This window comes from Aedes albopictus, chromosome 3 (genome assembly GCF_035046485.1).
Source record: "Aedes albopictus strain Foshan chromosome 3, AalbF5, whole genome shotgun sequence".
Classification (NCBI taxonomy): domain Eukaryota; kingdom Metazoa; phylum Arthropoda; class Insecta; order Diptera; family Culicidae; genus Aedes; species Aedes albopictus.
This window is the reverse complement of record NC_085138.1, coordinates 8,744,323-8,768,912: the sequence shown is the minus strand read 5'-3', so window position 1 is coordinate 8,768,912 and position 24,590 is coordinate 8,744,323. Positions and strand designations below refer to the sequence as shown.

The 24,590-nt window shown below is 44.1% G+C and overlaps 3 protein-coding genes across 3 annotated transcripts; 2 read left to right on the top strand and 1 right to left on the bottom strand.

The window, feature by feature from the left end:
• The first annotated feature begins 696 nt into the window (after window positions 1–696).
• LOC134289861 (uncharacterized) lies at window positions 697–7,463 on the top strand. Its single transcript, XM_062856520.1, has 2 exons — window positions 697–4,741; window positions 5,666–7,463. Exons 1-2 carry the CDS (start codon window positions 1,015–1,017, stop codon window positions 5,887–5,889), a joined length of 3,951 nt encoding a protein of 1,316 aa, XP_062712504.1. The 5' UTR covers window positions 697–1,014; the 3' UTR covers window positions 5,890–7,463.
• A 6,855-nt stretch (window positions 7,464–14,318) lies between these two features.
• LOC109421723 (probable methylcrotonoyl-CoA carboxylase beta chain, mitochondrial) lies at window positions 14,319–16,607 on the top strand. The gene is made up of 3 exons (XM_029858101.2): window positions 14,319–14,589; window positions 14,660–15,463; window positions 15,540–16,607. The coding sequence occupies exons 1-3, from the start codon at window positions 14,461–14,463 to the stop codon at window positions 16,344–16,346; spliced, it is 1,740 nt and encodes a 579-aa protein (XP_029713961.1). The 5' UTR covers window positions 14,319–14,460; the 3' UTR covers window positions 16,347–16,607.
• Window positions 16,608–18,424: 1,817 nt separating this feature from the next.
• LOC109421724 (DNA topoisomerase 2-binding protein 1) lies at window positions 18,425–20,996 on the bottom strand (the record flags this gene model as incomplete). Its single annotated transcript, XM_019696252.3, is given in 3 exon segments — window positions 18,425–18,927; window positions 18,988–19,346; window positions 19,505–20,996. Coding segments are annotated over 3 exon segments (2,274 nt in total), but the record flags the coding sequence as incomplete, so codon positions are not given.
• Window positions 20,997–24,590: the final 3,594 nt, after the last annotated feature.

The window sequence follows — 24,590 nt, the reverse complement described above, 5'->3', positions numbered from 1 at the left end:
TGTCTTGAAGCTTTGAAACAGATTATAAGCCATTTTTTGCATTTAACAAAAAGTAATCAAAGCTGGTTCACCAAGTCCTCCTAAGTTGCGAGGTCACGCTTTACTTCTCCACTTTTTAAAACATGTTCTTTGTCTTGAAACTATGAAACAGTTTTTGAAACATGCTTTGTCTTGAAGCTTTGAAACAGATTATAAGCCATTTTTGCATTTAACAAAAAGTAATCAAAGCTGGTTCACCAAGTCCTCCTAAGTTGCGAGGTCACGCTTTACTTCTCCACTTTTTAAAACATGTTCTTTGTCTTGAAACTATGAAACAGTTTTTGAAACATGCTTTGTCTTGAAGCTTTGAAACAGATTATAAGCCATTTTTTGCATTTAACAAAAAGTAATCAAAGCTGGTTCACCAAGTCCTCCTAAGTTGCGAGGTCACGCTTTACTTCTCCACTTTTTAAAACATGTTCTTTGTCTTGAAACTATGAAACAGTTTTTGAAACATGCTTTGTCTTGAAGCTTTGAAACAGATTATAAGCCATTTTTTGCATTTAACAAAAAGTAATCAAAGCTGGTTCACCAAGTCCTCCTAAGTTGCGAGGTCACGCTTTACTTCTCCACTTTTTAAAACATGTTCTTTGTCTTGAAACTATGAAACAGTTTTTGAAACATGCTTTGTCTTGAAGCTTTGAAACTGACTGTTGATTGGTAAACTTCATACATTAGAAATCGCCCAACCCTAGATATAGATTCATTCCTAGCAAGAAAATGTATCGTATAGAATTCATTCCAAGACAGTTGTTTTTTTTCTTTTTATGAGCGATTTCCGGTTTTTATTATTTTGTAATGGTTCATTCGGAATAAAGATGCGAAAGGGAAAAGTCACGCCATTTTGGATCTATTTGTAAAATTGTTCCGAAAAAGTATTTTTTATTCGTTTTACCCCGTCGGTTTGCGGTTCTCGGTCGGTTGACCGCTCCCGTGTTTTCTCGCGCGACATTTTATGGTCCTTCGGTACCGAATATGTGTGAATCTGCGAGTATGGACGTCCTGCTGAACAGGCGGCGCCTCGCCATGGAACGGCTGAAACGCGAAAACGCGAGTGTGAAATCCCTGAAGGATCGGCAGGCTCCGGCGTTCGAGGTAGAGGATAGGCTTCGTAAGCTGCATGAGCTGGAGGAGAGATTTGACCAGGTCCAACTGGAGATCGAGGAAGCGACTAGTCCTGATGACCTGCCATCTGTCATCAATTTTCGTACGGATTTCGAAACGTTGTTCTATTCAACAAAAGGATTATTAACGAGTCTCTTGGGGAGCGACGCAGCTCACGTTGACGCTGCTTTTAGCTCCTGGCGAAGTTGCGGTAGTGCAAATAGTGATTCAACGTATGCAGACCCTGGAAGTCAGTTGCAAGATGCTGTTCGTGCTTTGCTCGAAACCCAGAAGACTCTACTGACGCGGCAAGTTGCAGCTTCAACATCATTCAACGAGTTAGCTGTTCAACTTCGGGAGAGACAAATTGAGCCAATTGACACAAAGTTGCCGTCCTACTCTCTTCCCATTTTCAAAGGCGATAGAAGGCACTGGGCGTCCTTCAAGGATCTTTTCACGAGTTGTGTCGACCAGAAAAACTTGACGAATGCTCTCAAGCTGCAGTTGCTGTTGGCCCATTTGGATGGAGAAGCCAAAAGCTTAGTTAGCACATACTCCATCACGGATGCTAACTACACGGAAGTTTGGGACACTTTGACTGAGCATTACGACAAGCCGAAATTCGCTGTTTCGGCGCTTGTACAAGAATTCTGCGAACAACCAGTGATCAAGGTATCCAATCTACCTAATTTGCGGAAGCTCGTATCAACGTCAGACGAAGTTATACGCCAGCTTAAAGCCATGGGTCCGGAGTACGAAACCAGAGATCCGTGGCTCATCTACCAAATCCTTCGGAAGCTTGATGATAGCCTGCGTTCCCAGTGGGCTCAGTTTGTGGTAGACATCGATAATCCAACGTTTGCCGACATGCTGAGGTTTCTGAAAAGAAAATGCGATGCGTTCGAAACGTGTGCTGCCTTTGGAGCTAGATCGAGCGAGGTAAAGCGTGAGGTGCCGAAAGATGACCGTAAGTTCAACCCTCTGAAGAAGGAGATCAAAAGCTTGACATCCGTGCAGGAGCAAGTCTGCCCGATGTGTTCCGACAGTCATGTCATCTACCAGTGCAGTGAGTTTAAAGGCGCATCAGTGCAAGAAAGGCGAGAGCTTGCCCAATCCGCCAGATTGTGTTTCAACTGTCTTCGAGCCAACCATTGCGTCAAGTTCTGCCCATCAAAGTCAGTATGCCGTACCCCACAGTGTCAGCAAAAACATCACACTCTGCTGTGTCAATCCGCCTACGCCCAAACGATGAATACAAACGACCCTGCCGGAAAACAAGAGCTCGAGAATGAACCCTCGGATGAACACGCGAACAGCAACCAGGTTGTTTCGTGCTCAGCAAATGTCAAAATGAATCTGTTTACATTCGCTGCAAGTGTGCTGCCGACTGCAATCATTAACGTGAAAGGAAGAAACAACCAGTTCTACAAGGTGCGAGCAATGATTGATTCCGGATCACAGGCATCGCTGATAACAGAACGCTGCATGACTCGCCTGGCGTTGCATCGAAGGAACGCCAAACTTCTGGTTAGTGGTATCTCCAATTGCACATCTGGGGAGACGAGAGGTGTAGTGACCCTTGAGATATCATCACGTTTCAACAATGTTCCAGTCGTTCAAACTCAAGCATATGTTTTGGCGAAACTGGCACGAAATCTTCCAGAGCAGCAGATCAACCTCAATCATATGAAGTGCCTCGAAACACTCAAGTTGGCAGATCCGGATTTTGATAAACCAGGAGAGATAGATGTTATTCTCGGAGCGGACGTTTTTCTCTCGATATTGACGGTCGGCAAAGTGAAGGATGAAAATGGTTTCCCTGTGGCAATAAATTCAACTCTTGGCTGGATCGTTGCTGGTCGAATCGGCGCGACGGTCGGACTCCGTAGTCACCCGGCCATTGTAAGTCTGCACACAGAACTAAACGTGGACCATCTTCTGCGGCAGTTTTGGGAGTGTGAGAGAATCAACCAACCACTTCCGTTGAAGCAAGAGGACCAAAAGGCTGTAGAGATCTTTCAAACCACTCACATGCGCGACGAGACTGGCCGCTTTGTTGTAAGACTACCCTTCGACGACTCCAAACAAGCTCTAGGGGAGTCCTTAGCAACAGCAACGCAGCGATTGAAGGCGATGGAGCGAAAGTTCAAGGCAGACTCGGACTTTGAGCAGCAGTACCGTCAATTCATCCGTGAGTATTTAGAACTAGGGCATATGGAACCTGTGCCCAAGGAGGAAATAGACATTCCGGTTGAAAGGCGGTATTATTTACCACACCATGCAGTGGTGAAAAGTGACAGTGTAACAACTAAATTGCGAGTCGTCTTCGACGGGTCGTGTAAATCTTCGTCAGGGATATCGCTTAATGACAAATTGCTGGTAGGCCCAAACGTCAACGAGGATTTAACTGTGGTTCTAACGCGCTTCAGGACCTATGCTGTAGCTTTTATGGCAGATGCAGAGAAGATGTATCGCCAGGTGAAAGTAGCAAAGGATGACATCGACTTCCAAAGGATCGTATGGCGAAACAGTCCCGATGACCCCATCGAGCACTATCGATTGCTAACCGTTACCTACGGCACCGCTTGTGCCTCCTACTTGGCCATTGCATCACTTCGACAAGCAGCAAGAGATAACCAAGCAGAGCATCCTGTCGCAGCGGAGCGCGTCATAAAAAATTCGTATGTCGATGATTTTCTATCTGGCGCCGACACACAGGAGGAAGCTGTTAAGTTGAAGGAAGACATCATCAAAATTACCTCATCGGCAGGATTCAACCTAAGGAAATGGGCATCAAACGATCCGCAGTTGGTAGTCACCAATTCCGATCGTAATCAAGAAGAAGTTCCACTACAATTGTCCGCTGAAGCAAACCCTGTTAAGGCGCTGGGTATTCTGTGGCTTCCCCGAATGGATACATTCGCTTTCAAAGTGAATCTGGACACGAGTAAACCCAACACGAAACGCCAGCTTTTGTCTGATGCAGCCCGCCTTTTCGACCCGCTGGGCTGGATTGCTCCTGTAACTGTCCGCATCAAAATTCTCTTCCAAGCATTATGGCTGCATGACGTGCAGTGGGACGATCCACTTCCAGCGACTCTCAACGAAGAATGGACGAAAATCAAGGAAGATTTGAACCGAATCGAGGATATAAAATTGCCGAGATGGATTTCCAACCACGGTGGAAAAATCGAGCTGCACGGATTTGCCGATGCTTCCGAGGCAGCCTATGCAGCAGTTGTGTATTCAAGGACAACGGACAACGAAGGAAAGATACACACGTCGTTGGTTGCTGCCAAGACAAAAGTAGCACCAATTCAACAAGTATCGTTACCCAGATTGGAACTAAACGCAGCCGTTTTGCTCACTGCAGTCCTCCAACGCATTATGGAGTCCCTAGACCACCTGGATGTCACGTGTTTTGCCTGGACGGATTCAACGATTGTGCTGGAATGGTTGTCTTCCCACCCGCGGAAGTGGAAAACTTACGTAGCGAACCGGACATCGATGATTCTGGACTTTTTGCCGCGCAGTTCCTGGAATCATGTACCATCTAGTGAAAACCCAGCGGATTGCGCTTCGAGAGGACTCCTCCCAGGTGAGCTACCCAATCATCCCCTTTGGTGGACAGGACCCCCATGGCTACGTCAAGAAGAAGAAACATGGACGCTTCGATCTCGGTATCCCGCACCAGATGAGCAACTACTCGAACAGCGTAAGTCAGTAACATGTTTGATGTCACAAGCAACAGATTCAAAATCCACCTATGAAGTCGAAAGGAACGTTTTGGATCGCTATTCGCAACTAAACATCGCTCAACGTGTGCTAGCTTGGATAAAACGCTTCATTGGTAACGTCTCAGCAAAACGTCGAGAATCGCAGAGAGTGTCGGGCCATCTCACACCTTCTGAAATTTCTGCTGCCAATCTTCAGTTGGCGCGGTTCTCCCAGGCGGACCACTTCAAACAAGACATCGACAATCTTCGTAAAGGTATGGAAGTCTCAAGCAACAGTAAAATACGGTCGCTTTTCCCGTTTTTGGATGGTGATGGAACACTTCGAGTAGGAGGCAGGCTGCAGAATTCCGACCAACCGTATCACATGCAACACCCAATCATACTCCCAAAAATCCATCGTTATACACAGCTACTAATTCGTTCAACACATCTGCAAAATTACCACGCTGGTGCAACCTTGCTTGTAGCAACGCTCAACCAACAATTTTGGATTTTGGGGTGTCAGTCTGCGGTACGATCAGTCATCAATGACTGTGTTCAATGCGTACGATGGAGGGCTCAAACGGCGAAGCAATTGATGGGAAGTTTGCCTGCTGTCAGGACGACCGGTGGCAGAATCTTTGAGAATGTGGGCGTGGACTATGCAGGTCCGATTAGTATCAAAGCTAGTGCTCTGCGAACATCGAAGACGATCAAATGCTATATCGCGGTTTTTGTGTGTCTAGCATCGAAAGCTATACATCTAGAGGCAGTAACAGATCTATCAAGCAATGCGTTTATTTCAGCTCTCAAACGGTTCTGCGGACGACGAGGACTCCCATGTCAGTTATGGTCAGACAATGGGACCAACTTCATCGGTGCTGATCGGCAGCTCAAGGAGCTTCTCCAATCATCGAAATTTGAATCAACAGTTGATCACTTCTTGAGTAACCTGGGAATTAAATGGACATTCATCACGCCGTCGGCTCCCCACATGGGGGGATATGGGAGGCAGCTGTCAAAAGCATGAAAAAGCATTTGCGCATTGCACTCGGAACTACAAGTTGCACCTACGAGGATCTGACGACCGTACTAACGCAAGTGGAAGCTTGCCTCAACTCGCGTCCCTTGTGCGCTCTCTCGCCATCGATTGATTCGTATGAGGCCCTAACCCCGGGTCATTTCATCATTGGCCAGCCAATGAACATGATACCGGAACCCGACGTTTCGCGTCTGCCTGAGAATCGCCTTGATCGTTACGAGAGGCTTCGTCGTCATGTCTGCGAGTTTTGGGATCGTTGGAGATGCGAATACTTGGGAACTCTTCAACCAAGAAAAAAGTGGCAGTCTACATCGGACAATTTGAGGATCGGAGAACTTGTGCTGGTGAAGACGGACAACGCCCCGCCGGCTTTTTGGGAGTTGGCAAGGGTCGCTGATGTGCATCCGGACCGCAATGGAGTTGTTCGCAACGTAACGCTTCGTCGAGGTAGAACAGAGTATCAACGTCCAATACACAAGCTGGTGGTTCTTCCAACGGATTGAGACCAGCGTCTCAAGGCGGGGACTATGTTGATTGGTAAACTTCATACATTAGAAATCGCCCAACCCTAGATATAGATTCATTCCTAGCAAGAAAATGTATCGTATAGAATTCATTCCAAGACAGTTGTTTTTTTTCTTTTTATGAGCGATTTCCGGTTTTTATTATTTTGTAATGGTTCATTCGGAATAAAGATGCGAAAGGGAAAAGTCACGCCATTTTGGATCTATTTGTAAAATTGTTCCGAAAAAGTATTTTTTATTCGTTTTACCCCGTCGGTTTGCGGTTCTCGGTCGGTTGACCGCTCCCGTGTTTTCTCGCGCGACACTGACTATAAGCCATTTTTGCATTTAACAAAAAAACAATCGAAGCTGGTTCACCAAGTCCCCCTCAGTTTCAAGTTGACGCATTACCTGTAATTTTAGAACATTCAGGCTGTTCTGCACGGTGTGTGAGTTGTGACGGTCAGTTTCGTCTCACGTGAGACGACTATTGCAAATCAAATAGACCGAGACGACTTCGACTCGTCTCACCTCACACGCCGTTCTTAGTCATGAAACATTGAAATAGTTTATTAGTCATTTTTACATTTTACCGGAAATAATCCAGGTTGGTTCAGCATGTCCTCCCATGTTACGAGGTGTCGCAATACTTGTCTAGTTTTTAAAACAAAGAATTACATCTTTTACGCAATAAATGGTTAATGAACGATTTCTGCATTTAACCGGAAATAATCAAAGCTGGTTCAGAAGTCCTCCAAGCTGCAAAGTGACGCAATAGGTTCTTTTTGTGCGTAATCTTCTTGCCGCTAGCAAACGAAATGATTGTCCGGAAATGGTGCAATGAAGTACGTAACGCAAAAAGTGGAAATCTTCAACCCCCTTATCCTTTTGTATGGGGGTTTCCTATACGCCATTGCTTGCATAAACCCCGTGACGCACTTTATGAATGGACCCTCAAAGAAATGTGATGTTTCCGATGTTTCAAAGCAGCTAGCGCAGATTTTGCATTGTACAAGGATTTTGTATTTACTATTTCCACCAAAAACTAACATAACTATTTTAACAAAAAATCTCGCTTCCGCTAGCGGTTAGACTACCACTACCAGCAATCGTCGTCGCATGATCCTGGGCAGGAGATCACGTCTTGCGAACGTCTTGGAACACGTACTCTACCAACTGAGCGTATCACTATGAATGACTGGACAAAAAGTCGGCGTGAAATACTTCCTCCGCAACGTTTCACAGATTACATTGACGGTTACCTCCTATCGGGGTAATATTCCTAACTAATTAGGACTAAAATCTGGAGCGACGGTGTCGGAAACTCCTGCATCAATTCCGGATCCTGGAAAAACAAGTTCACGGCCACTCCACGCTTTTCATTGAGGTTGTTTGGTTGACCAATCCATTTTTCTTTTCTATTCCCTTCAATTTGGAGGCCAGGAGGTACAATCTAAAATACAGAAAGTTTAAGAAAATAAGTGTTTTTGCATAAATAATGATGGTACACAAGACTTACCTACTGTCCTCCTGTGGAAAGGTGGAAACTAGTGATTCTTGCTTGATTCCTACGGGGAACATAGCAGGTATCTTCTCGCATCGGACTCTCCAGTCACAGACCGACATTCTGTTATCACCCGCGAACAAAATTAGTGCGTTTTTTTAAAATTATTTAGATTTTAACGATTTTAGATCCTGCGATGTTTGGCTGTGGCGGCTGTGGTGATCACGACTTGTTTTTGTTTATTCGCGACTACGAAGTGGTCGAATGTGCGTGAAGGTTTACGTGAGAAAAAACGGGAGGGAAATATTTTTTGCTTTTTTTCACGCACATTCTGACAGTTCGTTACGAGGTTTTTCATTAGAGCGACAAAGAGTTGGAATCTCTTTTACCTTCGTACACTGAACGAAAACCCCATCCCGAAATCGACTGATTTGTCCGACCATCCAGTCCATGTTACCAAAATCGTGTTTTCGAATGACGAATCAGTCATACGGCAATCATCCTAAAAAGCGGATGACGATCATCTTATTCGCGTATGAGTCGACGCACGCTATGCGAATGAATATTAGTTGCAGAGCGAAGGCAACACAGATGCACCAAATTTATTCATCGATAGCGTAACAAGTTCCTTGTTCGTTATACCCGCGACATTGACGATTTTGCGGTGCATGTCCTACTTCTGGACATGCCATATTTTTGAAAAGGGTGTTCGGGAGGGCACCTTAGCCACTAAGCACAACTTTTTTGAGAAGGGTAGCGGATATATGATTGTTATCAATCGCTTAAAAACAAAGTTGCTCAACCATATGGCCGACATTCCCTTTTCATATCGCTGTCATCCGGTTTTAGGATGACATCATTCGGTCAGTAGACCATACGGTTTCCGACCGAATGTCGTTAAGGGGCGCGATCGTATCGCCTGTCAGTCGATCTTGGGCGGGGGTTTCCGTTCAGTGTAGTCGCGAATGTTGTGCTCTTTTTCACACAAATATGAGCTGTCAAAATTTTCTCCACAGCAGGTTTACCGTACTGCACCATTTTTTGGCACCTAAAGAATATTTAATCATATTTTATGCTCATATTTCGCAAAAATTATGTAATGAACCTCGTTTTTTCGCGGTTTTATTTATAATATAGTAGAAATTTAAACAATGCACTGAAAGATGTACTAAAATTGACATATTTAGTTCGATCAGAAATCAAAATTCGTAAAGTACCGTCTTCCCTAATTCGGTGCACGTACTGTAAATTTGTTTGCGCTATCGTGTCGTCATCTGTTGGAATTTGGTGGAACATGAGAAAGTTTCCTTTAGTTTCCGATAGAGTTAAAATATCTTTGAAGCGCCTCTCGCGGTGAAATCTGTCTGAAACCGATGCCGGTAGTTCATTGACAACTGTTTGACGGCTGTCAGTCGTTGCAGTTAGCGAATTTCATTCGGTAACTGAAACGTAAACATGTTGCACTTATCGAACGTCTACTGTATCACTTCTTCTCCTTTTCCTCGGGATGACAGAGTCTACTGAAAGACTATTGGCTCTGACGGCAGCAAAAATGCACTCACTCCAATGAGAAATCCCATTTGTATCTGTCATCATGTGCGTAAAGAAGTATAAACAAACGTGTTTTGTCCCGTTTTTTTCTCACGTTTGCCATACGACTCCTGTCAGGCGGCAGCACTGCGGCGCCGTCAAGGCCTATAGTCCATTTTACGAGTCGATTTTATAAATGAATTTTGACAGAGCGTCCAATAACCCGTGAAAATCAATATCATCATCAACATTGTTGTCACTTCGTAAAAGGGCTCATACTGCCAAGTCTTGTGATAACTTGTTCTGTCAGTTCGGCTGATGACCAGCCGATTTGAATGTGCGGATTTAACCCGACTATTTTAGATGTTTTTTGACGAAATTCATCTTTGTCGCGTAATAAGTAAACTTTGATTTCTTGTCTGAGCTCGAAGACCAACCGGGACCGGCTCGGTTGATCGTTGCTTCGGAACTGCTCTGCCGTTCTAAGCATATCTGTCCCATGTTGATTTTCAGCATTTTTCACTTTTTTCCTCCTATCGGCATAATTGTATGTGTATTTTTATGTAAACTTGTAAAAGTCCTTAGTTTGTTCTGAAATTTCGAAAATAAATACCAAGTCATATTGTCCCATTGTTGCATTTCCAAGCATATCTGTCGTCTGTCCCACTAAAAGAAATACAGTCAAAAACTGCGAAAAGTATGCGTGGAAATTTCAAATTTGCGTTGTGTTTCACAGCATAACTGTCCCGCTGGGAACTATTTATTCAAAAATGAAATGTTTTTTTCGCATTAAAAAAGACAACTTCTGAAGTGGAATCATTCAGATATAATCCATTTTAATAGAAATACGGCTGCGTGTGCCGTTGGGGTACTGTATTTGTTGATCAATTAGAAAAATACGTTATCAACTTTAATCGCAGTTTTCTCAGTTGCACATTTTTGAACATGGTACCAGGGATGCCAGGTGAAATTTTCAAATATCTTCACAATGCACGTTAAAATGTCTTCACATGTCTTCACACCCCATATTGTGGCTATAGAATAAAATACTGTTAGAAGTCAAAATTTATGGCATGTTCTCACTAAGGTTTATATGAAGGAATATACCGTGAGGTCATCCAGCAATGCATGCTTCTTTCCAGAATTTCCATGGCAATTTTAATAAGGATTTCCCGAAAATTCCTCAACAAGTTCCTCGGATTTATTTGCACGAGTTCCACAAAAAATCCAGGAATTTCTCTAGGAATTCCTTCGGAAATTCCCCCAGGAAGTCCTCACGAATACCTTCAGAAGATCCTTGGGAATTCATCGTGGAGTTTTTCGGGAATTCCCCCAGATCATCCTCGGAAATCCCCCCTAGTGGTCCTCGAGAATTCTCCCAGGAGTTCCTCGTGAATTCCTGCAGAAGATCCTCAGCAAATCCTCATGCTTGTCCTCATGCAAATCCTCGGCAGTTCCTCCAAAAGATCCTCAAAAATTGTGCCAGAAATTCCTCGAAACATCCTCAAGAAGTTCCACCGGAATTCTTTCATAAGTTTCCCGAGAATTTCTTAAGGAGTTGAGTTTCCCGAGAATTCTTCCAGGAATCCTTCTACAAGTTCCTCCAGGAGTTCCTCGGAAAATTTTACAGGAGTTCCTCGGCAATTCCTCCAGGACTTCCTCGGGAATTCCTTCAGGAGTTCTTCGGGAATTTCTCAAGGAGCTCTTAGGCAAGCTCTTAGGAAATTCCTCCACGAGATCTTCGGGAACTTCTCTAGGAATTCATCGGGGATTCCTCTAGAAGCTCTAAGGAATTCCATCAGAAGATCCTCGGGAACTCCTTCAGATCATCCTGAAAAAATCCTTCAGGAATTTCTCGAGAATTCATCCAGGAGATCCTAGGAGATCCTTCAGGAAGTGTTCAGCAGTTATTAAAGAAGTTCCTTGGAAATTTCTGACGGAGTTCCTCGAGATTTTTCCGGAAGTTTATCGGAAATTCCTTGACATTTCTTCCAGGAGTTCCTCGAAAATTTCTACAGGAGCTTCTCGGGAATTCGTCTAGGACTTCATCGGGAATTCCTCTAGGAGGTCGAATCAAATCGAAATTGAATCGAATCAAGAATTCTTCCAGGAGTTTCGGGAATTCCTGCAGGAGAACCTCGGGAGTTCCTCCAGGATATTCTCATAAATTCCTCCAGGAGTTGCTCGGGAATTACTCCAGGAGTTCCTCGGAAATTCCTCTCGGAGCTCCTCGGTTATTCTTCCAGCAGTTCCACGAGAATTCCTCCAGGAGATCCCCGAAAACTCCTTCAGACGATCATCGAAAAATCCTCCAGCAGTTTCTCGGAAGTTCCCTCAGGATATCCATGGAGGAAATCGACGAAATTTTCTCCAAAAGATCCTCAACAATTCCTCCAAGAGTACCTGTAGAATTCACCCAAGGATCCTCAGGAATTCCTTCAAGAGATTCTACGTAATTTCTACAGGAAATCCTCGGTAAATTCCTTCCAGGAGTTCTTCGAGAATTCTTGCAGGAGTTCCTCGGGAATTTCTCCAGAAGTTCATCGACAATTCCTTCAGGAATTCCTCAAAAAGTTTTTTGGAAAAATCTCCAGGAGTTCCTTGGGAATTCCTCTTGGGATTCCTCGGGAATATTCTGAGGAGTTCATGTTTCTTGGGAATCCCTTCGTTTTTCGAGGTTCTTTTCCGGCAGTTCCTCGAGATTTACTCTTGGTCCTTAGAAAACCTACTCCAGGAGTTTCCTAGGAAATTTCGACGATTTCCTGGAGGAATTCATAGGTATATCCAGATGAATTTCTGAAAAACTCCTGAAACATTTCCCGAGAATCTTCTGGAAGAATTCCCGAGACAATGCTAGAGGGATTCTCAATGAACTTCTGGAGGAAATTCTCGAAAAAAATCGACAAAATCCTGGAGCAATTTCCGAAACTCCTAGAGGTATTATCCTAGAGGCATACCCGAGAATCGCTTGAAGAATTTCCAAGCAACTGAAGGAGAAATTCCCGTGCAACTCTGGAAGAATTCCCGAGTAACTCCTAGAGAAATCCCCAAAAAACTCCTGGAAAAAAATCAACGAACTCCAGGAGGAATGCCTGAGGAACTCCTAGAAGAATTCAGAGGAATACATGGAGAAACTTTCCAAGAAATTTTCTAGCAATTCCTATGGGAGTTCTAGAGGATCTCATATAGGAATTCCTGAGGAACTCCCGAAAAAGTTGTTGGCAAACTCCTGGAAAAAATCCCGAGGAATTCATGTAGAACTTCCCGAGGAACTACTGGAAAATTTTTCGAGGAACTCTTGAAAAATTTCTCAATAAACACCTATAGGAATTTTCGAGGAATTTTTGGAGAAATTTTTGAGGGACTCCTGGAGAAATTCCCTTGGAACTCCGGAGGAATTCCCGAGGAACTCCTAAAATAATTCTCGAGGAACTTCTGAAGAAATTCCCGAGGAACTCCCGGAAAAAATTCCTTTGGAACTCCAGAATGAATTCCCGAGAAACTCCTGGTAGAATTCCTGAGAAACATCTAGGAGAATTGCGAGGAACTCTTGGAGGATTAACTGAGGAACCCTTAAAGGAATTCCCGAGGAACTTGCAGAGAAATTCCCAAGGACCTCCTGAAGAATTCCCAAGGAACTCATTGAAGAAATTCTCGAGGAATTCTTGAAGGTATTCTCTAGGAACTTTTGGAGGAATGCACGAAGAACTCCTGGAAGAATTTCCGAGGAACTCCTAAAATAATTCTCGAGGAACACCTAAAGGAATTCTCGAGGAACTTCGGAAGGAATTCCCGAGAAACTCCCGGAGAAATTCCCTTGGAACTCCAGGATAAACTCCCGAGGAAGTCCTGGAGGAATTTCCGAGAAAGGATTTCTCGAGGAACTCATGGAATTCCCGAGTAACTCCTGGAGGAATTCCCGAGGAACTGCTGAAAAAAAAAGATTCGGCAAACTCCTGGAGGAATTCCCATGGAACTGAAAGAATTCCTGAGGTACTCCAGGTGGAATATCCGAGGAGCACCTAGAAGAATTCCTGAGAAACTTTTGAAGGTATTTCTGATGAAACCCTGAAGAAATTCTCATGGAACTTCTAGAGAGATTCCCGAGGGACTACTGGAGAAATCTTAAAAGGCTTGGACAAATCTTCGAACAAGTCTGCGGAAAATTCTGGATGAAGCTCTGTTTAAAATTCAAACGAAGTTCTGGGGAGAATTTCCGAAAAAAAAACCTTGGTAATATTCTAGAAGCAACCTCTGTTTTTGGAGATCTTTGAAAAATTAGAATACTCAGTTGAATTTCCATAGGAATTTTGTTGATGAAAATTTTATTTTCTATAAACAATTGCTGATAAGAAATTAATTCAATAGTTCAGCATGCTTCCTAAAATTTCCATGAATCTAATCTGATTTGTATTTTATCTAATTTGATTTGTATTTTAACTAAAAACTGCTTCAAAATTTCCGCCAATATGAAGACCGAAAAATTATAAATTTGTAAGTTTAAAGTTTTAAAAGTTTAAAATTTCATCTAAAAAAATTGAAACGCATTTCATCTGAAATTGTTCCAAGATTTGAAATATTGGTTTAGAATAACAACATAAATAAATATTATTTTTCAGCTTTCAAAAGTCTTCAAAAGTCTTCACAAAATTTAAAATGTCTTCTATATGTCTTCACAAAAATAAATGTCTTCACAGAACTTCAAATGTCTTCAATTTGAAGACATGTCTTCACATCTGGCATCCCTGCATGGTACAGATATGCTGCTGTAGTGCATATGCGGCAGTGCTGGCATCACCAATTCGATGTTACTATCTGTCAAATTGATAAGGCCTGCGCGCGGTATGTGCGATGAAAACGCAAGGCGCACCGCGCACGCAACCGCTTTCGTCGTGTTGTTGCGCTGCGCCAATCATTACCGCACAGTTTCTCCATCAGTGTGCTGCTTGCTGCTAGCTGCATGTAGTATTTACATAATATCTCCCAGTTCCTGCCCGCAAGAAAAGTTCCTGCCCCCAAAATATGCTCTCGAAGGCCAGGTTCCTTCTGTCGCCGGTGCGCCTCCAGCTGCAACAATCATGCCGTGCTATGCATATTTCGGAGGCCAACGTTTTGGCCACCGAGGTCAATCGCCAGGCGCCGGAATATAAGGTGAGTATTTCTACGCTGATTTTGAATTGAGGTTGTTACTAAGCGGAGGAATATGCATACGTTTTTTCAGGAAAATGACACGCAGATGCGCGAGCTGGTCGGTGAGTTGAGATCGATCACCGAGAATGTGCTGAATGGAGGCGGCCCGGACGCGATCAAGCGCCACACCAGCAAAGGGAAGTTGCTGGCCAGGGATCGTATTAACAGGTTGATCGATCCCGGTTCGCCATTTTTGGAACTGAGTACCTTGGCTGGGCATGAGATGTACGGTAAGGATGTGGTCAATTCCGGTGGCATCGTTACCGGGGTCGGTCGGGTCCAGGGCGTTGATTGTGTAATCGTCGCCAACGATGCTACGGTCAAAGGTGGCAGTTACTATCCGATAACGGTGAAGAAGCATTTAAGAGCGCAGGAAATTGCCCAGGAGAATAACTTGCCGTGCATCTATCTGGTGGATTCGGGCGGTGCCAATCTGCCCCGTCAGGCGGATGTGTTCCCGGATAAGATGCACTTTGGAAGGATATTCTTCAATCAGGCGAACATGTCGGCGCAAGGAATTCCGCAGATTGCCGTTGTGATGGGTTCCTGTACGGCCGGAGGGGCTTACGTGCCAGCCATGGCCGATGAGAGCATTATCGTGAAGAAGCAGGGTACGATCTTTCTGGCGGGACCACCGTTGGTAAAGGCCGCCACAGGGGAAGTGGTATCGGCGGAGGATCTCGGTGGAGCCGATCTGCACTGTCGGACGTCCGGTGTGACCGATCACTACGCCGTGGACGATGAACATGCCCTGTATTTGGCACGTCAGGTGGTGCAGAACTTGAACCGCCCGAGCACGTACGAAGAGAACGCCGGCTATTCAACAAAAGCGATGGTAAGATTCTTCAAGTTTGGGAACCGTCTGTAATTCTGCGAGGGTTGGAACTTAATTAACGTCATATCTTTTTCAGATGAACCACGATCGCTTGAGCTTCCTGCCGGATCCGGAGCCCCCGAAGTACGACCCAGAAGAACTATACGGCATCGTGGGAGCCAACCTAACGCGATCATTCGATGTACGCGAAGTGATCGCGCGTATCTTCGATGGCAGTCGGTTTACCGAGTTCAAGAAGTTCTACGGAGAAACCATCGTATGTGGGTACGCGCGTTTGTACGGCCAGCTGGTGGGAGTGGTCGGTAACAATGGGGTCCTGTTTTCGGAAAGTGCCCTCAAGGGAGCCCATTTCATCGAACTGTGTGCCCAGAAAAAGATTCCGCTGATCTTCCTGCAGAACATTACGGGTTTCATGGTGGGTAGAGATGCCGAGGCTGGTGGAATCGCTAAGAACGGTGCCAAGATGGTGACGGCAGTGGCCTGCGCCAATGTGCCGAAGTTGACGCTGCTGATCGGAGGTTCGTACGGAGCTGGAAATTACGGCATGTGTGGTCGTGCCTATTCGCCGCGGTTCCTGTACATGTGGCCGAACAGTCGCATCTCCGTGATGGGCGGATCCCAGGCGGCAGGAGTGCTTGCGCAAATCACCGAGGAACAATACAAGCGTACTGGAAAGCAATGGACCGAGGAGATCGGAAACAAGATCAAGCAACCGATCGTCCAGCAGTTCGAGAAGGAAGGTTCACCCTATTACAGCACTGCACGGCTGTGGGATGATGGTATCATCGATCCGGTCGATACTAGGAAGGTTCTGGGGCTCAGTCTGCAGGCGGCCTTGAACAAGCCCATTGGAGATACCAAGTTTGGTATTTTCAGAATGTAACCGGGAGAAAGCAGGACCAATTTGTTGTCTTCCAGAACGGGTGAAGTTCAACTGAAGTGCATTTATTAGGATGTTAAGATCAATGTTTCCTCGAACGATTCTAGTTTTCCAGGTAAAATGTGAAGACTTTCTTCTGTAAAATTTAGCTAACAATTACAATGACGTTTTGTAACTATTTACACACTTACCAGATATTGCATTTAATGCCGTACATGTTGTTCATCGATAGTGATTGGAATAAAGCTTACAACTTTTACGAAATTGCTTTTTAACATTGTTTCTCCCGAAAGAAAATCGTTGGCTGCGGTACATTTTCTCCGCAAGTTTGTTCGTTTGTATGGTGTTCATATAGGTGAGTTCGTTTCATATTACTACTTCTATTCACGGTATATGTCAGGGATCCCAACATACGTCCATGGTTTCACAAGTCGAGAAACTTATGTAGGAATTTCTGAAGAACTCCGGCAAAAAATTCCAAGGAACTCATAAAAAAATCCGAGGAATTCCTGGTGAAATTTTCAAGGACGTTCTGGCGGAAATCCCGAGGAAGTCCTGGAGGAATTTCCGAGGACCTGATCGACGAATTCCTGAAGAAATTCTCGAGAAACTCGTGGCAGATTTACCGAGCTACTTCTTGAGGATTTCCCAGGGAAGTCCTGAAGAGATTCCTGCAGCGATTCCCGGGGCAATCCTAGAGGAATTTCCAAAGAACTTCAGGAGAAATTTCTGAGGTATTCCTAGAAATTTCCGAGAAACTCCTGGAAAAAATCTTGGAGGAATTATCGAGAAACTCCTTGGCTAATTCCCGAGAAACTTTCCTGCAGTTGGCAGAAATTCCTGGAGAAAATCCCGGCGAACTCTTGGAAGTATAAGGTGCTGGAGAAATTCCCGTGGAACTCTGAAAGAAAATTTGGTGGAACTTCTGGACCAATTTTCGAGAAACTTCTGCAGCATCCTTGGGAAACTTCAGGAGAACTTCTGCAGAAATTCCCGGGAATCTCTGGAGGAATACATAAAACCATTCCCGAGGAACTCCTGGACCGAATTTTCGAGAAACTTCTGCAGCATCCTTGGGAAACTTCAGGAGAACTTCTGCAGAAATTCCCGGGAATCTCTGGAGGATTACATAAAACCATTCCCGAGGAACTCCTGGACCGATTCCTGAGAAACATCTCTAGGAATTCCCGAGGAACTTTTGGAGGAATCCCCAAAGAACTCGTATAGGAATTCCCAACGAAACCTTGTAGAAACACTCCTAAAGAAATTCCCAAAGAGCTCCTGGAGGAAATCTAGAGAAATTGTTGAAGCAATTTCCGAGGAATTCCAGAAGCATTTCTTGAAGAACTCCTGGAGAAAACTCCGAACCCCTCCTGGAGGGTTTCTCGAGGAACTCCTAAAAAACTCGAAGAACAAGTAGTAGAACTTCGCAAGGATTTCTAGAGGAACTCCTGGAGGAATTCCTGAGAAATTCAGCGAGGAATTCCCGCTCCTGAAGAAATATCCGAGAAACTTCACTAGTGGGGGGATTTCCAAAGAACACTTGGGCGAATTTCCGGGAAACTGTTGAAGGAATGGGACACGTTCGGTGTAGTAATTGATTTGTAGTAATGAGCTGAATTTTAGTATGGTGAGAAGGTCAATTCTCCGTTTCTCGGGAAACTCCTGGAAAAAATCTTGAGGAACTCCTGTAGAAATTTCCAAGCAACTCCTGGAGGAATTCTCGTCGAACTCTTGGAGAAATTTCCGGGCGAACTTCCGAGAAACTCCTGGAGGAATTATCAAGGAACTCCTGGTGAAATTCTTGAGGAACTTCTAAAGGTATTTCGGAAAAAATCTATGAGGAGTTCTCGAGGAACTCTTGTAGGAATTCCGCGGAAAAACTCCTGGAGGAATTTCCGAGGAACTCTTGGACGAATGTCCAAGAAACTCTTTAAGGAACTATCGAAGAACTCCTGGTGAAATTCTCGAGGATCTCAAAGAACACCAGTAAGAGAGACCCTTGGAATACAATTTGATTAAACAATATCCGAATTTCCAGCAAGGCATTCTTTTCTGTGTTCCAACAAGCTAATATTCCATTTCATAATCAAGAAAGTAATTATTCAATTCGCAGTAAAATTTAGCAAACAATTAATATATACCTACCTAGCTATATCTTCTAAATCTCCAGTCGATACCGAGCCGGATCCGGGAGCATCTCCGACGTAAGGTACGCATTCAGATACATGATGTTCATCACGGCGATACCGGCCTGGGCCAGCGCTATGTGGTCCCGCGGACCGATCTTGGACTTCTTCACGTCGACGAAGCAGTGCGTTGCCATCATGGCCACTTCACTGTCGCAAAATGGTGGATCCTGTTCGATGACAAGTCCACCTCCAGATTTTAGCAACCGTATGAACTGCTGCTTCTTGGGAGCTAACAATAGCACCCTGAAACCGGTGAACACTCCGTCGCGCTTGCCACCTTTCAATTCGATCTTCTTTCGCCAGTTGAAGGCTGCGGTGGCCACTTGCATGTCGGCAGGCTCGAGTGGCGGCAGGTTCTTTGCCTCCGGATTTCCCCAAGCGTATTGTTCCTCCTAGAATTACAGGAAAAATGGTTGAACCTCTCTCTCGCCCTTTAAAACCACACAACATACGTTCAGAAAGTGACCCGCCTTACAGCTGTCATCGATGTACTTCGTACACAGGAGCCACGTTCCCGCGGCAATTCCGGACAAGATCTTCTCCCCGCGATTCGGTTTACTGCACAGGATATGCGTGCAGGCCGGATCGTATTCGTTCGGCTTGGTCGATACCTCGCCCTTCAATCGTTGGATTTTTCGCACCAGCTCCGCTCGCAAGTCGTCGTTGACTCCCGACAGTGCGAACACCGGTGTTCCCTGGTAGATCATACGATTCATCTCTGCCTCGGAGGTACTGCCAAAACGACGTTCCCTGTCGAACTCGGTTGGATCACACCAACCGACCGCAGGGGCGTACGGGGCATCCAGCATTTCTGTACAATGAGATAATGAAAAGAAGCAAACCATGTGTTAAAGTGGAATTAAGTTCTGTTCTACACCGTCAGACAATGGAGATCCGTAGCTTGGAGGAATGCAAAGCGCCCTTCTAGCGGATCGGAAGTCAAAATCCCTAATCAGAATCGCCACTCACCTGAATCGAAACGGGGTATCTCCGTGTACTGAGTGTCCTCCTTGAACTTTTTCATCTTTTTGGCCGAGTTCTTGTTCATCGCTATCAATTCGCTCAGTCTTTTCACCTGATCGTCCTCAACGTTGTTGGCCCGCTTACCCGGTTCTACTGGTTCGCCGTCGGCTGCAGTACCGCTCGTACTTGCTGCAACGTTTCCGGCATTTCCGTTATCATCGCCTGCACCCGCTTCATCATCGTCATCGTCATCATCATCATCCGAGCGTGACCGTTTCTCACCAACGACAGCACTTTCGTTAGCAGCGTTGCTATCGTTGATGGCACGAAATACCGCCTTACCCCGACTGGAACCTGCCTTGGAAGTACTCGGTTGGCATTCTGGTTCTGGCTCCTTGGCGGTCGAGCTAGGTTTCTGCGTTTCACCTTCCTGCTCGTCCTCCTCCGCCTGGAAGGGTTGAAACTGCGTGGAAGAATACTTGGATTCCATGTAGTTTACATAGTCCTCGCCGAGGTTCTCCTTCCAGAACCGTCGCTTGATCTCGCTCAGAGGTGTGCTCTTCCGGCGATCCTTCTGCTGCTTCGGTTGATAGAATTGATCCCAAACTTGCAGCTTGCGCTTGTGGTACAGATGGTTCTGCTGATCGGCGTCCGGTCGGAATCCGTAAGGCGTGACTTGTTTCGTCATGCACTCTGGCAGGGAAGGGGTCTTGACGTGACCGGGATTACCAACGCTAGGAGTGGCAAGCAGTTCGTTCATTTTCTTGGTTCGCGGAGAGAGGTTCCGCTCCTTTTCTTCGGCTTCCTTCAAGACTTTGTAGAGCGTATCGCGGATCGGCGTTTCGAATTCCATGACACGTTGAGTAACGCTGAGCTGTTCATAGTCGGACGAACCCGCGCTGGTGTTGTTTGAAGTCGGGGTGGCCGGAGAGTGGATTCCGGTCAGAGCGGAAAGGCGGCGATGTTTCAAGGCTGGCGGTGTATCAACGGGGTGACCAGGATCGAACGGTTTACGTTGACTGAGTTGCGATTGAATAAGTTCTCCGTATTCTTGAAGCTCCTGCGAGTAAACTAAGCGTTCCTCGTAGCTGATCTTTTTGAGCTCAGGAGACGGCAGGCGTTTGAATGCGTATTCTACATCTGAAGTGTCTTTGTTTCCACTTTCAACCGAAATATATTTGTAATTGCCGGGCTGGTTTTCTTTGGGCGGATCAGCGCCGGCCGTCGAGGTGGACGTCGCGAGAGGCTCCGGAGCTGCCGGTGGAACAAATACCGAATCAATGTCCACATCATCGGTCGACGTCGTTGGGAGGCAGGCATTCTTCGAAAATTCCGGCAAATCGGACATCCGGCTTGTGCTGGTCGACGCTGCAGGAGGTGGTTCAGTGATATTTTTCGGAGAGCTTTTGGAAGCTCCAACCAAGAAGGGTTGTTCATTGACTCGGCTCTTCTGCTTATAGCATTCACGCAGCCATTCTGCATTTACGACGGTGAGATCTGTAAGAAGAAAATTATATCGATTTGAAAATTTTGACTTTATGAGTAAAAAGTAGTCTTCTCCGGGATGCGATACAAAGTTCAATTTTCTTAAGAATCTCCCAGATATCGCAAAATGACGATTACTAAACCTGTTCAACTTATTCATGGAGAACAATATCGTTCCGCATGAATGGAGACAGGTCATAGTAAGAGCTATTCAAAAGCCTGGTGTCGTCTGATCATAATGCATACCGCCCATCACGCTTAAGCATTGCTTTCATTAAATATTCAATTGCCCTTTGCGGAAAAAGGAGCAATTGGCTTCAGTTTTCTTGGATATTAAGGGTGCTTTTGATTCAGTTTTCATAAAAATATTGTGAGAAAAACTGCACAATAGTGGACTACTCGGAATTTCAAGTAATTTCTGGTATAATCTGTTGTCAGAAAAACATGTGAGCTTCAATCTCGGACAACTGACAACTTCCAGAAATTTGCTACATGGGCCTTCCCCAAGGATCATTTTTAAGTCCCTTGCTTTATAATTTCTACGTGAAAGACATTGGTAGCTGCCTGGAAAGATAATGCACGCTAAAACAACTTGCAGATGATGCTGTGGTTTCTTTAAATGGTCCACATGTACAAATGTTGCAAAGACTTTTGCAAAATTCCTTAAACAATATGTCCGTTTGGGCAAGAGATTTGGGGATCGAGTTTGCTGCACAGAAAAACTCAAATGGTTGAGTTTTCAAAAAGGGGAAACCAACCCAACTAAAACTCAATCATTTGGAAATAAAAATCAACCAGTCTTTGACTTAGAAATACCTTGGAGTCTGGATTGATTCAAATGAGGCACTTGGGGTACCCAAATCTAATCAAGTACATAGTTCCGATTTGAAAACTTGGAAAACCCCTTTCGGAGGCCAATTCCTTCCGTCCAATAGCACTGGCGTCTTGCCTACGGAAAACCTATGAAAATATGAATAAAGACAAAGTTGAGTGGTACCTACATTGAACATCACAAACATCTTCCTGAAGAAATTTGCAGTTTTCGGAAAGGAAAAGGCACTATGGACGCTCTCTATTTGCTGATAGACGAAGTACATACATTAATTTCCAACAACTAGAGCACACTAATTCCAATCATTTCTTACATCTAGCATTAAGCAAATCGCTTATAATAATCTAACACAAAAGCTTGTATAAATAATCTAATTCATATTAGAAACGATATCATATTCAAGTATGTTCACGGATTCACAGCGTAAATGCGCAAGCGCGGTATGGAATTTCACCATCGGATTTAGTGTTGCGCAATCGGATAGAACTGACCACTTACACATAAGCATAATATATAATTACGCAATATTGTGAAATTCATTGAACTAGTATACAAGCTACGCCATTTGTAATTGTTAGCTCCAGACAAGCACCGATAGGATATAAAATTGTAATCAATTATCTATGCTCACAACTAACGTAAAGCCAAGAACACAACCCCAATGTATTGTAATGGTCGAAGTACCAGAAAAGGTTTTCTTCAGGGATTAATTATTTGTTAGCAAAACTTGTTTGAAAGATTCATTGCAGGATTGTATGTATACAAGTTAGAATTTTGATGAATGATAAGTTAATTAATTATGTGAAGAGGGTGAGTTTCTGGACGATACATATATAATTAATATGCTTTACGTAGGAATCAGGAAAAACATGTAAAAATAAGGTGCGAATAATGTCCGGACGAGAGTATAAAAGGCGATCGAACAATAAAGACGGTAGCAGTTTTGCCTTGTACGTCACAAGCACCAGAACGCTCACTTATTTGCTACTCGAAATCCTTCGTTACCAAGTGTAGTAGGCGTTGATTCTTCAAATGACAATCCGAATGGAAGAGTTTGGATTCATTCTAGTTCTGAACACTGAAGCGTCAAGACCTGCACCTGAGGATGTTACATTGGCTGACGAGGATCGGATTCAATTTGGAAAATCCTGAAGAGGTTTGAACCATTAATAGAAAATTCGAGGAAAACAGAAGAGACGAAAAATGAACATTGAAAAATAATGAAATATGTTACAACGGCATTAAGTTCCTTTACTGAATACGCGAAGATACTCGTCAAGATTTGGATTGTCCCCAAAATTGCTGTCGAGTAATGGTAAGCAGAAAGATTGTTCAAAACTGAACTGAATGTGAAAACCGTATGTAATTTGATATAAGGTACTTAAATGAAGGGAATGATGCATTCCAGGCCATTTAAGGAGACGGGTGAAGGGAACCAAGATTCCAGGCCATCCGTCTGATAGCCCACAAGATGAGGCTTTCGAAGGAATCTGAATGAAGGGAACGAAGATTCTAGGCCATTCAGATAGTCAAATGAAGGGAGCATTGATTCCAGGCCATTTGACTGAAAGCAATTAAAAAAGGAACTAAGGACTACTGAACTGTGAGTCCGGGGTTACTCCGAAGCGCAGAAAGATGTAAGCCCGAAAGTTACTGGTTGACGGATTAAGAAAGACCAGACATTTGTTGTAGTAAGAAAAAACTGGAATGTTTCTAATTACTGGTTTTGTCCATGTTTTGTTCCTTAAAACTTCTTGAGACTATATGATTGAATCTGTGTTTATACATAGAAAGTAAGGCAATTTTCCTATTGAATGTCAACCGAGAATTGATAGTGAAAACTGGAATACTAGATGTGAGTTTTAGTTTGATATAAAAGAATTTGAGCAAAATGGTATGAGTATAAAATATTCACAATGAATTATAAAAATAGTTAACAAATATTCGTGAAATGATTGTTCATTGTTAGTCAAGGAGATCTTATAGCTTTTATTCATACATGTCGAATTAAAATTAAAATTTGTTTAAAGTTGACGAGGGATGTAGTAGGCGTTGATTCTTCAAATGACAATCCGAATGGAAGAGTTTGGATTCATTCTAGTTCTGAACACTGAAGCGTCAAGACCTGCACCTGAGGATGTTACACCAAGCACTTTGAGAAGCTTAATCCTTTTCTAATCCCTCCTATTACCCAAGCCTTCGAATGCGAAAGGAGTTGGCTGGAGCTTGATTGGAAAAACTGAAGTCTTTGAAAAGGGCTACCTGGTACTTAGAATCGAGGAGTCTCCACTCTGGCACGCTACGGTTCCGAATGCGAGTAACTTTGACATGGGTCTAGAAAAATATAAATGCATTACGATCAACTTTTCCTCATCCGACTAAGTCACGTCTTCGAATGGGTAACTCTCGCTGAGACCGTCCCACTATTTACACCATGTCTTCAAAAATGTTTTAGGTGGTGATTTTCTGAAAGTCCTCGACAATAAAGTTAGAAAAATGCATTTGGTTACTCAAATTGATGGACCCTCCGTTAATTAAAGCCACAACAATTTTTACGGACCCCTCGATTTTGGTCAATTGTTGGCTCATTTAAACCGTTATAATTTGAAAGTTTCTCCAAAAACCACCTCAAAACAAAATGTTGTTTAAAAGAGGAATGATTGAGCTATTTTTTGCAGATATAAAAAGTTAGGTCGGCCATATTGATTTCGGCCGCCATCTTGAATTTATTTACAAAAACTTATTTTTCACCATGTTGGCAACCACCGATTTTCA

Bases quoted from the DNA above. Each gene is read 5' to 3' on its own strand.
- LOC109421723 (XM_029858101.2), top strand. From the start codon at position 14,461: ATGCTCTCGAAGGCCAGGTTCCTTCTGTCGCCGGTGCGCCTCCAGCTG. The intron at 14,590-14,659 runs GTGAGTATTTCT...ACGTTTTTTCAG, and splicing joins GCCAGGCGCCGGAATATAAG to GAAAATGACACGCAGATGCG. The intron at 15,464-15,539 runs GTAAGATTCTTC...TATCTTTTTCAG, and splicing joins GCTATTCAACAAAAGCGATG to ATGAACCACGATCGCTTGAG.
- LOC134289861 (XM_062856520.1), top strand. From the start codon at position 1,015: ATGTGTGAATCTGCGAGTATGGACGTCCTGCTGAACAGGCGGCGCCTC. The intron at 4,742-5,665 runs GTGAGCTACCCA...CGTTTATTTCAG, and splicing joins TTCGAGAGGACTCCTCCCAG to CTCTCAAACGGTTCTGCGGA.